Source organism: Bombus terrestris, chromosome 10 (genome assembly GCF_910591885.1).
Source record: "Bombus terrestris chromosome 10, iyBomTerr1.2, whole genome shotgun sequence".
Lineage (NCBI taxonomy): Eukaryota > Metazoa > Arthropoda > Insecta > Hymenoptera > Apidae > Bombus > Bombus terrestris.
In genome coordinates, this window is record NC_063278.1 from 14,992,169 (window position 1) to 15,010,450 (window position 18,282).

General features: G+C 33.5%; 1 protein-coding gene across 2 annotated transcripts in view; it reads left to right on the forward strand.

Moving 5' to 3' along the window:
- The window catches only part of LOC100650308 (vesicular acetylcholine transporter), a 202,408-nt gene that overhangs the window by 86,597 nt on the left and 97,529 nt on the right, over window positions 1-18,282 (forward strand). For both annotated transcript variants that reach the window (XM_048409701.1, XM_048409702.1), the window contains exon 4: window positions 14,690-14,881. In XM_048409701.1, the coding sequence (XP_048265658.1) occupies window positions 14,690-14,881 (192 nt within the window). The remainder of the gene's footprint in view (window positions 1-14,689; window positions 14,882-18,282) is intronic.

Genomic DNA, 18,282 nt, shown 5'->3' on the forward strand with positions numbered 1-18,282 from the left:
AACGCATATATGTGTCCTTAGTCCACACCGATAGCTTTCGCCAGACGCGTATATGCACCCATAGCACTCTAAGGGTTAAAAAAAGAATATTGCATTGTATTCGAGTATCAGGTTTTATTTAAGTTCCTGTAAATCGTAAAGGACATGTTGAGAATTGTGGATCTTAATTGCCGAAATAAGAGTAAAGAAACACTAAGGTTACTCTTAGAATTCATAATAAAATAGTTTTAGATTTATTTAAGAAACGATTTCCAGGATCTTCGTCGATACACATTTGCACGCGTCTCAGCAGGCTCTGTGTCTCACCATCTTCCATATCACACAGCCAACGGAACAGTTACATTCATCTGTTTTTTGAGACGCCGCGTACACACATACTTCGACTCACTCATATTCACATACGTGTGTCACTACTACGCGGCGAATCTAGTCTAGCACACAAAATTATATATATCTCAATAGGACACAAGATATCAAAAAACAATTCAAAATGTGAAATCTTTGTAATTCGAAAATTTTCTAACAATTCAACTGTTCACTTAGAAACTACACTCGACACGTAGCCATGCAGAGTGTTTCGTTTAACTGAAAACGTTAGAATATCTGGCTTAATTGAGGAATCAAAGTTATCAAAAAAATATTCGAAAGAGGACATCATACGGTGGAAATTATTTTTTTGCAGATCCAGTAGTGGAGGCCAGGGTTCAAGGTTAATGTTATTTTTAAAGAAGGCATCATACATTTTTTAATACATCAATCGATCCATCTCAGATTATCTTTGTCTTTCATACGTTACAACGTATACGTGTCTTTCGTCTTTCCTTGTTTTTCACGCGACAAATCAATAAAATATCTGCCAAACGAATAATTTTTCGACATAAATAGGTTAATACCATTTTTTATAGGAAATACCGAGATCGATCGATTAGTGTAAAAAAATAAGTTGATCTTGAAATCTCTTCCATTATTGCAAAAACTAATTTCCACCGTATGATGTCCTTTTTCGAACATTTTTTTATATCTTTGGTCCCTCGTGAAATATTTTGTCGTTTCTAGTTAAACGAAATGCCCTGTATATCGAGTGTAGTTTCTACGTGAATAGTTGAATCGTTGGAGAAGTTTCAAATTTCGAACTGTTTTTTTTATATCTTATATTGTTTGCAATTTACAAGTTTATATCCTGCTACTGGATCTGCAAAAAAAAGAATGATTTTCATGATGTCAAACAACTTCGAGTCAAACAACTTCTCTTAAAACATTGATAATTAAACATTTGATAACTTTAATCCCTCGTGTCATATTCTACCGTTCCCAGTTAAGCGAAACACCCTGTATATGTATACAGTACGTACTGCGAAATTGTGTGCACGATTTTTGAAGCACTTGCGACTACGTGGCAAAAAATGTCATAAACGAAAGTTAATCTCCTTCCAATCAGCTACAAATTACTTTGCTTTAGCTACAAGATGCAATATTTAAAATCACAGAAAAATGCTTTCTTCTATAACTAATCAAGATCTTAATTTTTTTAAATGGCGCGATGTATTTTTGATTTCATGGTATCACAGCCAATGCTAAGACGATTTCAGCAACCTAAATACTATGACTTCCATATGACCAGGAGTTTAGAAGTATTGAATTCATTGATTCACTGGTCGTTAACGTGTGAAATTTGGTTTAGTAGGGCGTAGAAGGTCGGACGTTTGCAATAACGTTTATATTGTCAAGAAATTGCAACAGTAAAAATTACCAAAGTACTTTTTATTCAACGGAATTGCTTTAACCTTTTTACATGGAATTGTACATTGGACTTCTTATCCGTGAATATTTGTATATATCGTGCTTATAATTAACGTCTGAATTGCACGACACTTTCCAATTGCACGACACAAAGTTCCGTTCTGTTCATTAAAGTTTGATGTGTAAAAGAAAATGAACCTCGTGGATCTACTTCCCCGCATGCATGTTTTATTTTATCTTGAAGCTTCTCTATAAAGTTTGCTGTTTTGCGTCAACAAAGGAGCATAAAAATCTAATGAAGATAAATCTGGTGAAGGAAGCAGTAATTTTTACTATTGCAATATGTTGATAGCACGAATGTTACTATAAACGTGTATGAACGACCTATAAACCAATGAACTCAAGATTTCTGAGCTCATGGCCATCCGAAAATCATGGCATTTAGGTCGTTTAATTTGTCTTTACATTAGCTACAATATCACGAAATCAAAAATACATCGTGCCATTTAAGAAAGATAAAATGAACTACATCTTTTATAAAAAGAAGTATTTTTGTGATTTTTAGTAATTTATAAATGATTCCAGAGGTATCAACTTTTCTTGGAAATATTTTTTGTCATATTATAGGAAGTGCTATATATAATATATATCGGCTTATATATACCATAGATCGATAAACAGGAAGCTTTTTCAGGAAGCGTCTCAATTTTCAATTTCAAATTTATGAAGCGGAATCAGAAACAATTTTGAATATGAACCTGTATGGTACGATACATGTTGCTTGGAAGAATGCGTGAAATATTAAAATCAGAGCATACGAAATAGTATTTTCTGCGTCGTCGTGCGGTAGCGCGTTGAGCCGCGCGAAATTCGAAAACCAAAAATTGTATTTCGCGATGAATATCGACGCGCGATTTACCTTCTGCTAGAATATTTCGGATGCAAACAAGGTTGACGTGCAAATTCATTGGACGTGAATTTAGCAACAAGATAAAACCACTTAAAAAAAAAAAAAAAAAAAGAAAAGAAAGGAAGGGAAAAGGGAGAACGTCGAGATAGAATGCAAAATGAAATAATTTTCAATAACTCTTCGAATGACTCGTTACAGGGGTTACATCGGTATGCAAATATCGTCGAGTGACGCGTCAAAGAAAAGAAGACGAGAGATTATCCGTACAAAGGGTCACCGCAATTTTCAAACAACAAGCAATTTCCATCGATCGATCGTGCCGCCAGATACAGACATACAGTCAGATGAAACAAAAGTTCGGGGAGGAGTGGCTGGTTCTTCTTATCGATGCAAAACAGTGCGGAGGGTCGTAGCAATTAAGAGATAACAAGGTTTCCCCCTCGGCACCCCTCCAATTAGTAACACCCAGGGCCCCCTTACCGCTGTCAGGCCAGCAACAACCCCCCTTAGGCTTCCTTTATACTTTATAGTCACTGTACTACCCACCATCCATGTCTCCCTTTTTCGTTCCACTTGCTCCTCTCCCTTGTTTCGCTATTGTTCCTTCATTTTTTTCTCGTAATTATTTTCTGCTCCCCTTCCTTCCTTCTTTATCTTGTATTTCTTTCTTTTTGTTTCGTACCGATTTTCTCGCGACAGTTTACTCGTGGCAATTGTTTCGGTAGTTATCGATATCGATGATTTCCTATGATTTTCCATGATTTTCTGTTGGATTATTGTGAAATGTGAGTACGTGTGTATGATGTGTGTGACTGGAAAAATTTAATCATCGTATTGTAAATATTCCCTTAAACATGAATCATAATACGAATAGGAAAAGGACGTGGCAACCGCTTATTTAGTATGAATGGAGGGTGATTTTCTGCCGTTTCTTTCTTTGCCTAGTAACAACCAGTTTTGAAGAGAAAATTAGAAATACAAACGTGCTTTCCTCAGAAAAAAATGAATCAAATTAAATAATTATTACAACAAGGATTATTAAATTTTTTAATTTATCATCTTTAACCAACATTTTCGATTTTCGATTTTTGATTTTTGAATACGTTGTCGGAGGCGTTATACTGAATTACTTTGTCTTAAAGCAGAGTGTACCAATCTTTGATGTTCTGACAAAAAAATACCGCAAATAAGAATTAATCAGTGTTTTGCCGGCTAGAAGCTGTAAGAAATGTCCAGGAAATTGTTTCTTCCATAATATATTAAGTTTTTAAATGATACAATATTGTTGTAGCTGATATCAAGAAGAGTTCAACGACCTAGTATACTGTAACCTTGAAGTGGCCTTAAAGTGACTATATGCTGAGGTTTATTTTATAGACACGAATAACGTACAGGAAGAGACGTAACTTCATGTTACTCTTGTATGTTTAATTACAATAAACTACAAATGATTCCATAAACGTAATTGCGACCTATGCATAAGTTTGTAACAGTTGCCGCTGTAATACAATGAGAACGAAATTTCATGCGCGCTGTACAGATTCGCTGCTTTGGCTGTTCAATATTTTGAATTGACTCAGACTATAGACCTCTGACTGTAGACAAGCCCATAGAAAAAAGTCTACTGGTGATCTACGATAATATAAAGTCAAAAATATTGTATCATTGAAAAACATCAAGGAGACCTTCGTATCTTATAAAATCCTATAAAAATAATTTGCAGGAAATTTTTTTATACAACTCGTAGTCCACCAAACACTGATTAACTTATATTTAAGACATTTTTCTGTCAGACTATCAGAAGTACCCAAAGAATCATGGCAACGGTTACGTGATACAGCCTACGTATGTCATCACCACTCGACCTTGGTTTCCAAAATATTCGCAAAATTGTCGATATTATTGCAATGAATTCTGCCTATAATTGGACGTCTAATTATGCATATAATTATGCGGCAATATGTGTGCACGTGAGACCTCACGGCGGCTGGCAACCAATACTAAGATAAATTTTTTCCAAGAATTTAAAGTAGTGGTACCGATAAATTTTGGCAACTATCTCGCAAATAAAGGCCGAGCAACAGATGTATAGAAAAAAATTGTTCAAAATGTTGATTTCCTCAACATATCTAAAAAATAATTTTTATAAAGTTATATGATGGGTGGTTAGGTGGGTAAGAAATCGATGATTGAAAACTTCTTAGACAACACTCTAACACTGCCAAACACCGAGCTTTCTAGCAGAGGGGGAAATCTTCTTTGACTTAAAATTATTTTAGAAATTGGATTTTTTTTACTATTTTAAAATCTTAAGTGTGCAATAATATAACACAATAATAATACATATAATAATAATAATAGCACACAATAATCCAAATGCATCACAGAATTTTCTACTTTTCGCACTAACATAGTCAAAATTCGTACGACGAAAGATTGTATTTGTAGAAAAACCACCATGTGCCATTTTTAGTTCTGTCGAAAATTGCCTGTTCCATTCTTTTAAATTCGCAAGCATTGTAAGCACCATTTCCGTTTGTAGACAATTTTTCGTTTCTCATAAAATTAATTTCCCTCCTTTTATTAAGTTCCACTTGTACTACAAACTGACTTTTTAAATTTCGATTTTTACCGACGTTAGCCCAAGATGTAACAAAAAGATTTAGAGCGATTTTTAAGATGTACAATTCGCAAGATACATATATTTTAATCGTGAATCAGGATTAAATCTGGTGATAATGCAAGGGAGTGTTTATACTAGAAATTTTGCTTTGACGTGAAATGTATAGATAGACAGAATGACACAATGGCGATTGCATTTATTTATGTCAGACACGTGCTGCATTACTACAGCCTTGCTCTACGAAGACAGTTTCGAGAAATAACGGGAATAATATTGGTCACGATGCGAAGTATTAAGCCTTTGTGTCTCGGAAACATTTTAATTGATCTATCCGTTTCCAATTCAGTAATTAAAAACGGGATTTATGAAGAAAAGTTCAGGATTCTTTTATCGTTACGTATTGTGAAGACGAGTTAGAAGACCAAGTAAACAATAATTAAAAGGCGCTTATGTAATCACTTGGGACAAATTGATATTTTTCATATGAAACGCAGCTACGATTTCAATTGTTCGATTGGTATCCAACAAATTTCTATTATCCAATGTTTTCATAACTGATTAGTAGTATATTAAAATGTAATTAATATTTATTAGTATTAAGACTATACTATACAGTATAGTTATTATAAATTTATACACCATAGTTATTACGTATTCAGTTAAAATCAGATTCCGAAATGCTTAATTCAGTAAAGAAGATGCTTTATATGAACTAGTAGACAAAACTGTTTTAATAATGGAATTTTCCGATAATAGAACGATCACTTTTCTGGCATGACATTTCACTTGTTCGAGTACAGATTACGATTAACTGAAAGTTCCTTTAAATATTTATGCATTCTGTATCCTTTCGACTGCGAAGTGATATAATTCTTTCAATATAAGTAACTGAGTAGAGTTACATTCTTTTTTTATTTCGAACCATCGAAGCTCTTTTTCAAACGCTACGAATGCTTCGCCGTGAGAAGACAATTCTCCGTTACCACTTTCGTTTGCTGTATCCATTTGTGTAAATATAAAAAGATTGTATGTTTAAGGATTTTTTACCGTCACCAGGATCAGAGAAATAATAATGATAATAATAATTTTAATTTTATAATAATTTTCAGTACCAATTTTTTTGTTTTTTAATACCTGCAACCGTGGCTTTTCCAACATCGTGTATTTTCGTTAATTCTGATGCAGTTGCATCACTTTAGAGTCTTTTAATCCTGTCGTATTTTGTCAACCAGAATTCATTGTCAAATCGAATAAAACGAAGACTACATTATATATGAACACTAATAAAATATCTAAAATGCCTAAAACGGGAAAACGCATTCGTTACTAGGAAATATTATCCCGGAATTACTTAAATACTAAATATTATAATATACCGGCAAATACTAATATAATATAATATTATTATCCGCATAATACAAATTCGAATATTGAGGTACCTAAATAAAGGAGGCTCTACCGTATGTTTAATATTTTTCCTTTCCAATACATTTTATTTACCACGTTGAAAATGTCTTTTATATAAAGAATAGGGACAGGGTCAAATGTTATTTATCTGTCATGAAGAGGAATGGCGATTCGAAAAGGCATTGCGAAACATTGAGCTACACAATACTTTTAACGTTTTACCGTTTCCACGAATCTCGATTTGAATCTCCCCATCTCCCGCTGTCGATTTTCCTTTGCATCCCGCCTGGTCCTGTTTGCATAGAATAGAGGTCCGCAGGGAATTATGGTACAGAGGGAAGGATCGCAAGGTGCCACTTGTGATGGAAGGTACATATTATCCGGCGCGCGTCCACGCGACGACACAACGAAGGGAAGTGCAAGGAAATTGAGCGTACGTAAAATTTCCGTTCAGAGGAAATACATGGAATCCTCGACGAAGCTTCTACCCTCTATCCTATATACCATGAGACTTGATCGTTTATTGCGATTGCACGACACAAGTGTGTGTTCTTATACTCGAAATATCTTTTGCAAACATTTCCGTGTATAACCGTCGGATATTATTGCGATTTGGAATACCAAAATATTTGGAGAAGATTAATTTTTCTATTTCTTTGATTCGAGATTCTTTGCAGTTGGAAAAAGATATGCGCAACTGAAGGACACTAAAGAGAAACTTTATGTTATACAAGTAAATGTAAATAAAAGTAGATGTTTACAATTATATAGTTACATAGTATAACATTATATAATATTACGTTACAACGTATTACGTTATAACGTATTATATTATATAGTATTACGTTGTAACGTATTACGTTATATAGTATTACGTTATATAGTATTACGTTATATAGTATTATGTTACAACGAATTACGTTATATAGTATTACGTTATATAGTATTATGTTATATATAATAGTATTACGTAGTAACGTATTACGTTATATAGTACAGTTACGTTAACGTATTACGTTATATAGAACAGAGAAGATTATATTTTATATTTTTTTATATTTTATAATGTATTACGTTTAATTTATATTTTTATATTTTAATAACGTATTACGTTATATACTACAGAGCTCTGTAGCTCGAAAATCTCTACGTTCTTGTTCATTCCCTTCCGCTGTGAAAACATTCTGGAAGTGGAAAAAGAAATTACTTTAACTCGAGTTATTTGCCACGTGTCCAGATGCGTTGTTTTATTTCTGTAACTCGAATTTAGAACAGTCAGAGCTGTACAGGTCGAAGTTATGTTACGTGTTACAAGATGTAAGAAACTAATCGTTCGATATTGTATCCTTTTTTTCAACCGTTAGGATTATCTCGAATAACGTAAGATGACATAAGCCATATCTCTAGTTCTTCGCCCTTCGATTACGTGCATATCCATGCAAGCTAATCGTTTTTCGTTAATCGAACGCGTAATTGTTATCGTCTCCTGCGTTTCTAACTTTAGCATCTATGTACGTCAAATAAAACGACTTCGAAGAGGAAGTTTAACCTCGTAGGTACGGTTGAATTTTGCACGGAGCTGTTTCTTTGTACAGCAGAGTTTGACGCGAATTACGCGTAAAGGATACATCACTACAATGTGTGACGGATAATGCTGTCCCTACGCAAGCACATTGGAACGAAGTTTTTAATAACTAAATTATAATTTTTCATAAAGATATGATGCGTATACTTTTAACTTTAATAATTTGCTTTAATAATTAATAATACAATTAAGTATGATATATTTTAAAGCACAATACCACAGAGACCCACATCACAATTTTCACACTCATAGCGCGATAGTGTTTTTCAAATTGCTCTTCGTTTTCTATTTTCAAACGACATTTTGAGGTTGAAGATTCTAAAGAATTCTAAGGATACGGATCGGCATGTTAAAGAGATCATCTAACAATGGTATATTTATATTAACAAAATGGAACAATTGATACCTGACACTGTCGTATCAAAAACAAAGACTATATGTTCTGTCTGTATATTGTTAACACTGCTATAAAACATTATGAGGGCAAAAGAAGTGTGAAGCAAAACAAATGAAAACGATCATTTAGTTCAAACGGTGAGCGAATGAGTCACTATAGTGGCGCATCGTACCTGAGAGGTTAAAAGACTAACACTCCGAAAAGGTGAACGTAGTTGTGCCTTCGTACGAAGCTTCGTATATATGTGGAATTTTCGTTTGTTAAACCTTCTTTACTTAAAAAATTTCGATAAGTCAGAATCTTTGAGATTCGAGTTACCGAGGTTCAATTATGTTTATGTTAGATTGGAAGAATTATGAGAAATACGAACGACATTCGATTAGTTCATACTCAATAAGATGCATTCACAAGGAATTTATATTTTATTATTAATTTATTATGTTCTTGTCATATTATATTATGCCTCAATTTATTATTAATTTATTATATAAAGAGTTCATAATTTATCATTTTAAAATAATTTATTTATCACGTTTACTATTTTGTATTAATTTATATATTATTCATATTTTATTATTATTAAGAATATTCATACTTTAAATTACATCAAATATTGAAACTTGGATGTTACGCGGCATGGAACGCTCGGCTTTCCCGAGACATGGCATCATTTAATTATACAAGTAAAATTCTCGCGTCGCAATTATCGATGAGATGTACAACCAACACAGCACGCTGTACATCCTCGTCCCGACGAGAATGCCTGAATGGCCTCGATCAAGCAGACCTCGTTTGCTCGATTCGATAATAATCAATCGGATGCGCCTTTCATTCGAACGCACTGAATTCGAAATAATTACCCTTCCTTTCCCACTGCCCTCCAATTTCTCGCTCTTTCTCCCTTTCGCTGTTTCATTGCAACATCAACCGTCCTGTAAACGTGATCACACGTTGCTCGCCACACGACACTACTTGCTAATTGCGAAAACAAGCTGTATCGTGCTCGTATCCGGTCGTACAACTCGATAGAGCCTCGTCCAGACTTGTCGAATTATCTCTTGATTCAAACAACTCCAAACTAACTTACTGGATATACAAAAATTTGTTTATTCATTTCACTAAAAATACGCTTTCAAACTTTGATGCTCCTTCAGATTAACCACATTATATAAATTCATAAAGAAAAAGTAAAAAAATAGACAGCTTAGAAAACTGAAACGACCAAATCATATTGTCACTTTTATAAAGCGTAAGTTATCGATGCAACCGCGACGATACTCAGTTGCTAAAAAATAATGTGACAATATTTTGTTACTCGGTTAAGAAACCGACCAAGGATTAAAATACTATTGTCTAATTTTTCTAATTTTAATATCGTCTTATCAAACCTTGTACATACGCGAAATCACACACGAAGAACCTTCCTGCCCGCTGCCGCCTTTATTTCTCCTCTCCTTGTTCTTTTTTAAACTAGGTTTTAAGTCGTTTTGAAAATAAGCCGCTGGGATCGAACGAAATCCAGGCTACGGTATCGAATATTTCAAATCCACGCAATCGCGCGGCTCGATAAGCTCGTTCCGGATCGAAAAGTCGGCTGGATGTTGGGGCTCTCGGCGTGCAAAGGTCGTTAGCAGAGTTTCGAGCGGTGCATAGCAATGAGCCTTGAAAAGGGGGTAGAAAACCTCCTGGGAATCCAGACACCCGTTACGTTTCGAGGCTCGTACGAAGCGGACGGGCTGGCCCGCAACACCGAGGGACCGGCTTCGGGACAAAACTGACTCATGGCAACCGAGATAATCGAACTCGTTACCGGCATTCTCCGGATTCGTTTCGTGAACGGAATAACGTATACGACACTCGTTTCCCAATTCCCGTAGAGTTCGACTGACATCCTTCGATCGTCAACGAACGATCGAAATTTAATCATCGTTCTCTCGGCTTTGCGTCAAGCTTTAAGTGACACTGATTCGATCGTTCGCAATGTATCAAACAGTGATACTAAGCGAGTGTTTCGTAAGCGAATCGATTAGTTAAAAACGAAACAGCTGCGCGCTGTTCAAGGTAAACTTGATAAGCATAGGCAAACATGATATCTCACTCTGTGTAGGTTAACTTTTTAGCTTTTTGGCTGTTTGAAATCTGAAACAATTTTATCGATGTTTCTATGTTTCAATCACGTGGTGCAGTGGTGAAATCGAATGAAAACTGAAAATGAAAATTGAGAGAAGATAATCCGTTTAATAATATTATTGATGGCTAAATTTGCCGATTATATTTGCGATATATTCATAATATATGTTATTATATTATAATGATTATGATAAAGAGCTGTAGGTGAATCTTAAATCAGAATTAATCCATTGACATTGACTGGTAATAATTCAAAATTATCCGAGATGATAGAAAGTTTTATACGAACTTGATCGTACCTTATTTTTAATTTTATACTCTGTTGTCGGAAATTGGTGGGCTATTAATTTTATTAAATAGTAAGTGCAAACATCAATGTCAAAATGTAAATTTATGAAAAAGATCATGTCTTAATCAGTATATTTTAGAAATTATAACGTTGCTATAAAATGAGACTCAACATCACAAAATGCAAAGCACGTTATGTAAAATGCACGATGGACGAAGTATTCTTTCTGACGATTCTTTGAAGTTAAATATATTATTACTATTTTTACAGTCAATTTTACCTGAAGAGACGAAAGTAAAAAGATGGAACGTAAATGTGCAGAAAACACCTGCCTTATTTATATATTGTGTGCATTCTTCTTTGTAAGACAAATCAGAAACTTTTCAGGAATTCTTCTTCGGATATCATGCAGTGAATATAACAAGACGGAACAGAAGAAACAATAAAATAGCTAGCGTACTTTTGATTTTTATATTTTTACTTGAACTCTATTTTGCAAGTTTTTTAAAGAGGAAAACAAATAATTAAATTTTTTTCATTAACGATATACCAATACATTACGTGCATATATACATGTACAAATATATATTCGTTATTGAACGGTAGAAGTTCACTGATTTTCTCACTTAACTATGATTTGTTGTTCAATGTTACTATAGCAATAAATTTGTGACGATTAGTTAATTCCTTACTTATTTTGTAAAAAGAATATATTATTTAATAATTACAAAAAAGGTTCATCGAGTTTACGTACAGACTTTATAACTGAAAGTGATTATCTCCATAATATGATCTCCAAACTACGTCGACATTACAAATTAGTTACATTTATTGTATTTACGTAATCGTAGTTATGCTTCGAAGCAATTAATGATCGTACTTAATGAATAAAATGTGTCAGTATATTCCAGAACATATGTATAATAAATTGAAACGGAGTTACTCTGTTTAACTTTCAGCTTCGTAATTATAATAATTTCAACCCTAGGGATGACTCGACAAAGAGCTTAAAACTTTCCTTTAAACCGGAACAAGACCAAGCTAAATTAGCCGAAACTAAAACAAACTCTTCCGCGGATCGTACGCGTTATTACGTGTTCAACGATCAGCCATACATCAACGCGAAACACGCGTAGAAAGCGTGTCACTCGACACACCGGTTGTCACATAAATCACTAGCATCCCGCTTCCTCGTTGTTGGTCATGAGTCAAGCGACGCGTGTTGATTCCACAACGTTGTTGGCTGTCCTCGAGCATAGGTCGAAGCACGCTGGTTAATGAAACTAAATACTCGAACAAGCGTGGCGAAAAAGAGAGGAGAGGCTGTAACTGTCCCTGTTCCTCCATGGCTCCACTTGCCGGAAACATTTCGCAACGAAGAAGGAAGGGTCGAGTTGCGTTCGGTTCGCAGACTCGGTCTTGTTAGGCCGAGGCAAAAGGGGATTCTGATCAACGAACCGTGCCGGCCTTAAGGGCCCTTACTCCCATAGACACGCTTCGTTTCTCGATTGATTCTTTATTTTACAATCGCCGTGACATCGTAAAGGCCAACGAATCGCATGTTGGAAGGCTCTTCTCTGTGCACGATGCACCCCTGAACTTGTTGAAACCCGACCGATCGATCCACTTTGCTTCCACTAACGTTTGCTGATCATCCGTCGAATTTTGAATTCAATTCAGTTCTCGTTCACATTCTTTCTGACGATCAGTGTATTTTATTTGAAATCATCATCATATGAAATATTATGTTTTTTTTACACAATGTTTTTTTTACACAATGTTTTTCGTTTTATATTAGTTTATTGAATTATGCACGAACATGATAATAGAAATAGAACGAAATGAATCATACGTAATTCAATAAAATAATATAAAACAGAAATTGTTGTCTATCTATTATCACCTTATGGAATGAAAGAATCTTTTCGGATAGCCTAATATTTTAATTGAATTTGATACTTATTATATGTAACATTATATTTATGTAAAATTATGTAATATTATACTGTTGAATGACATTTGCAACAAGCATTAATCGGGTCGTTCTTGCGCTGCAAACATTAATCAATTGGATTCAAATACAAAGTTCAAGCATATCCTTTAGATAGTATATCTTATTTTTTATCTTTTATAGATTGTTGTATTTTGAAATGATCAATTAGGTTTCTAAAATAAGCAACTTTTAAAGACCATGATGAGACCATTAAACGTATGCAGGTAGCTTACAATTTGTCTCTTGACTGAAAAACAGATGGAATATAGAAGGAACATAGAGGAAAACAGGACGTTTGAACATCACAGCGATTTTAAGACGCAATTTTAATGGAAAAATATAGGCAGCCCTTAAAGTCAGGTGAGCAGAAACATTGTACAGTACCGCGAGTAATTATAAAATCAACCCCATCTATAGATTTTTTATAATATTCAAACAAAAATTGACAAAATCTTGTATATTATAATAATTATAATTTCATATTATATATTTCGTATTATAACATAACATAAAACTAGAGATATAACAAACAAAAGCTTTTTCCTCTAAAAGACTGGGAAAAAATTAATTTTCTCTTAAAATTATGTTTTTGGTCGTGAAAAAATATAAACTCAACGTTAATTTTGTTACCTTTGCATTCAATATTTATCGGGTTTCCCTTTATTTTTCATCACTTCTATCTGTTAGGTACACTATCCACTAACTTATTTAAAGTCTCGTTTCGAAAATTCGCTCACTATTCTTTTTTCAAGTTCCACGATATGTTCTATAGATGGCTTCTCCTGATCATAAGCTTTTCTTGCTAAAATTCTTTACAGGTTCTCAATCAGATGGATAATATTTCTATTTCGAAATCTAGAAATCACTTTTTTGTAGTGGCAGCTGTATGAATAGGAACATTGTCTTGTTGAAAAATTGCCTTTCTGTGTTCTATTTCGGTTATGAAAGGCAATAACTCGCCGTGCAAAACGACTTAAAACAAAACGATTTCACTTAAAATATCTAGGCATGATCAGTGATTTATCAGAGATGACTCTGACTGAGACCATGATTTTTCATCGAAGCAAAACTTCTTCTGAAATTCGTAATATTGCAATTTGTGATCGATTGAAAATTGATAAACTTTCGCTCGAAACATTTTTTTGTCTGACTATCAGAAACTCCTGAAAGGTCGTGGGGACTGATTTTTGCACCACCCTGCATAAATATTCGCAGCGCCATATTTCTGTAAATATTCGTAAAACGTAAAGATTTCGTTTCTACAGCGATTCATGCGCGTGATATTCTGATATTTCTAGCGATAAATAGTATAAAATGATCTCGACCGGCTGATAAGTGTGCCCTTTAACTTATCGAGCACGAAGCTCTTCATGTTTGTTCTGTTTAAACATTTTCAACAACGATCGTTGCAAGCATTCTGCTACAGTGGTAAATGTCAGGACCTCTGCGACTAACCTTTAAACAACGTTGTAAATCAACCGTGAGCCATTTTGAGCGAATAAATCGATCGTTCCTTCCGCTCTGTTTCCCCTTTCCCAAGAATTAACATAATAATTGACTTTTATCGGCGACTTTTATCACGATAATCACCAATTTCTCTGTTCTCACATTACAGAAGGAAGCCACTCTACCGAATCTTCCGGTCCCGGATTTGGAGTCAACCTTGCAGAAATATTTGACCCAGGTCGAGGTAATCGCTCCGAATCATCTGCCGAAGACCAGGAGCCTGGTGAAAGCTTTCCTTTCTGGACCTGGACCGAAACTACAACAACGTCTTGTGGAACGTCGGCAAAAGGTGTCCAACTGGGTAAGCGAATTTTGTCACTTTTCGTATCTTACGATGGCACAGAATTCGTATTATTATTGCAACTATTCGTTCTTTGTTGCGACCTACATCGAATGCAGTTGAATTTTAAAGTTAACATACGAAGCAAAGATAACTTCGAAGACCAACATAAAATATTTAAAGCAGAAGCGAACGAGAACATATTCCAGATACATGTTACACAGCTCAAAACAATTGTTCCTTGCATTGTTATGTTGCACGCGATACAATTATTAAAATGTATTGCCTGTACTATACAAAGTTGAAAATATCTAGGTAACTTTAGCATTTGACTTTAGAAACGCAAAAGATGTTGAAATAAGTATTTTCTAACTCGTCTATTCTCAACTCTTTGTTGTTTTACTACACCGATAAAGAATTAGAAGACGATGTTGCGATGCTCACTTGTATCGACCTTAAGGTTCAGGATTCTCGTGTGACAACAATAAAAAGATGTAATTCTCATGAATTTTTTCTAGATTAACTATTAGTTACTATTGGGATTAAACCTTCTTGAGATGTAAATATAGTCTTCAGGTTCTTCATTATTCCTCTTATTTTCATTTTATTATTCACATATTCACATTTTCCTCCAAATATAGTCTTCGTTGTGTCTCTTTCAAAAACAGGTTCGATCCCGGCGTAAAATATCTAATTTTAAGAAAATTCCTCAACATTCTGATGACTGTGGCAGATGCTATACTGTATGTCAATAATATGTTACATTACCAAAGATCATCACAAGACTCGTACAGTATACAACAAATAATAGGAAGAATTGAAATAAAAAAAAATACGTTTGTACTTCAAAACTATCTGTCTACATTCCTAAAGAAGCTTAAACCCACATAAGCAGTTAGTCTAAAAAAGATTCATAAACATCACTTGCTTTTGTTATTGGTGAATAATAGTGTCTCCATTGAGAAATTTAAATGATGTCACATCATTCTTTTTGACCGAGTTTGAGATTGAAAATTTCTAATATTTTTTTCCTCACGCCGAAATTTGTTCACTTTGCAAAAGGTTTCTTTTAGAAAGACTGTGTTCAAATAAAACAACAATATAGTAGCAAAATCATAGAGACCGTAACACAAATAATGTTTGCCTGAATCATTTTGTCTAATTTTAAATCTTACACCATCTTGTACATTTATAACCGAATATATACGGTAAATGAAAGCTTGTGCATATTCCGTTAATAAATAGGAGAATTGAAATCTATAGGTATTGATCATGAATGATCATGAACCAAATACATTGAAAATTTTGTAGAATGATGAATAGGAGACCTACATGTTCGGTAGGATTAATATACGTGGTGTCTTAGAAAGCATAGTATAAGCGGCCGAGTAGTGATTCTACGTGCAAAAATGAGTCAAAAAAGAAGAATCTCATTTTTTTCGAAAAAGAAGTCTTAAACAAAAAAATGTTTTTTTTGTTTAAGACTTCTTTTTCGAAAAAAATGAGATTGAAGATCGGTCGGGTGACCGTGTACCAATTGTAAGTTTCGAGATATAGTACTTTTCTGTCCCCTCGTGTTGATATTTATGTACATAGACAATGTCACGATTTACTTCCTATCATTACTGTTATCTGAGTTTCACAGAGTCCACATTTAGAATGATTTTATGAATAAGGATAAGAGTATTACTTTTTAAAAATCATTCTATTAACGTAACAAGTGTTAGATATATCACGTTACTGCATGCATAGCTCTGCTCGTCTAATAAAATGGAATACCTCGAAACTTAGAATTAGCACACGGGTACCTAACGGATCTTCAAATTCATTTTTCTTGAAAACATAGCTTCAAAGAAAAAAGTGTCATTCTTTTCCTTACCTTATTTTTACATTTAGAATCACTATCCAACTGCTTGTACCATGATTTTAGAGACATTCTGTATAATATTTATGTAAGAATAAAATATGCTTAAAGTCGCTATAGGAATAAATTAATAATATTTTCAAAACTTTGATACATTATACATGTATACAACGCTTTTAAACGAAAGGTTCGTGAAGAATATAATGTTAAGAGGTAGATATTTTGTAGTAAGATAAGTGGTGATTATATTTTATTAAAATAATCGGCGATATAGCGATTGAAATACATACATAAGCTTTCAAACTATAGATATATTGCATACATATATCTTTATCCCGATAAAATATTGAAAAATATTGTTCGAATACAAAACAAGCTCTTTTAGACGAAAATCATTTAAAACAGAATGGATGGGAGTAACTCCAAAAATTTGTCATATAATATTTTAATAACCGTATTCGTATTGGAGCTAAAATTTTACCAAGCAGCAATTTCTCCCCACGATAATAAATTTTAATATTGCAAACACCGAAAAAATTAAACCATCTTTGTCATGCAACGATAATAAATCTTATCTACGCGAAAAAAGTACCTATTTTGAAATTTTTAAAGGATAACTTAATACCACAATTTTAGAAATTTTACCATAAACACATTTAAGCTATTTTTGCGAGATAAATATATTTCTTTTTTATCATCGATCGTTGCACATGGCGTTTACGTGACATTTAGTGAGAGTTGCTTCTTATAGATGCAAAAAGTCAATATCAATCTGCCATTCCCAAAAATCTTCAAACGACGCGACGCAAAGCTTACATGACTGTCTCGTTGAATATCTAGAGTATAAAAGATATGTTTCAATCCACACCGTCTCACAAGGATACCCCACTTTTCCGATATATATCCGTTATATCGGTTATTTCGATAACTATAAATGTTTTCAGTTAGATTCAAATAGTTCTGTCACGTTCATGCGAATGAAAATATATCGACTCAAGCGGATTTGAATTTATTTTAAAAGAAATATTAACTGAATGATGGAATTCAGATAAATGCGAAGGGATTTACAAACGATACTTTCAATATAAAGCTGTATATATATATAGATATTTAAAATTGTTAATTCAATTTATGGTTAGTTTTAAGTATGTTAATAATTGTGCTATATTTTGCAAAGTAACAAACGAAAATTACTAAATGCTAGGTATACGTTTGAATACAATAGAAAATTGTTAGTTCCTTTTTAAATTATTGGACATTTGAATTTTTATTAGATTAGATCATTTATTTTTTAAATTAAAATTTCATTAATAAATTATTCATAATAATGAAAGAAGATTTCAGGATAATTATATTTTTCCTATCTAATTTATCAAACTACAAAGAAACGCGACAAATGTACGTACTTACGAATTACGTAGCTACCGAATTAGAGTAATTCTCGTTCATTTCAAAACAAATGATCCGTAAATCTATGTTGCAAGATTTTCTCACGTTATTCATATTGCGAATTCTAAAATGCCTGAAACATCACTACGTTTTCAGCACATCAACCTGA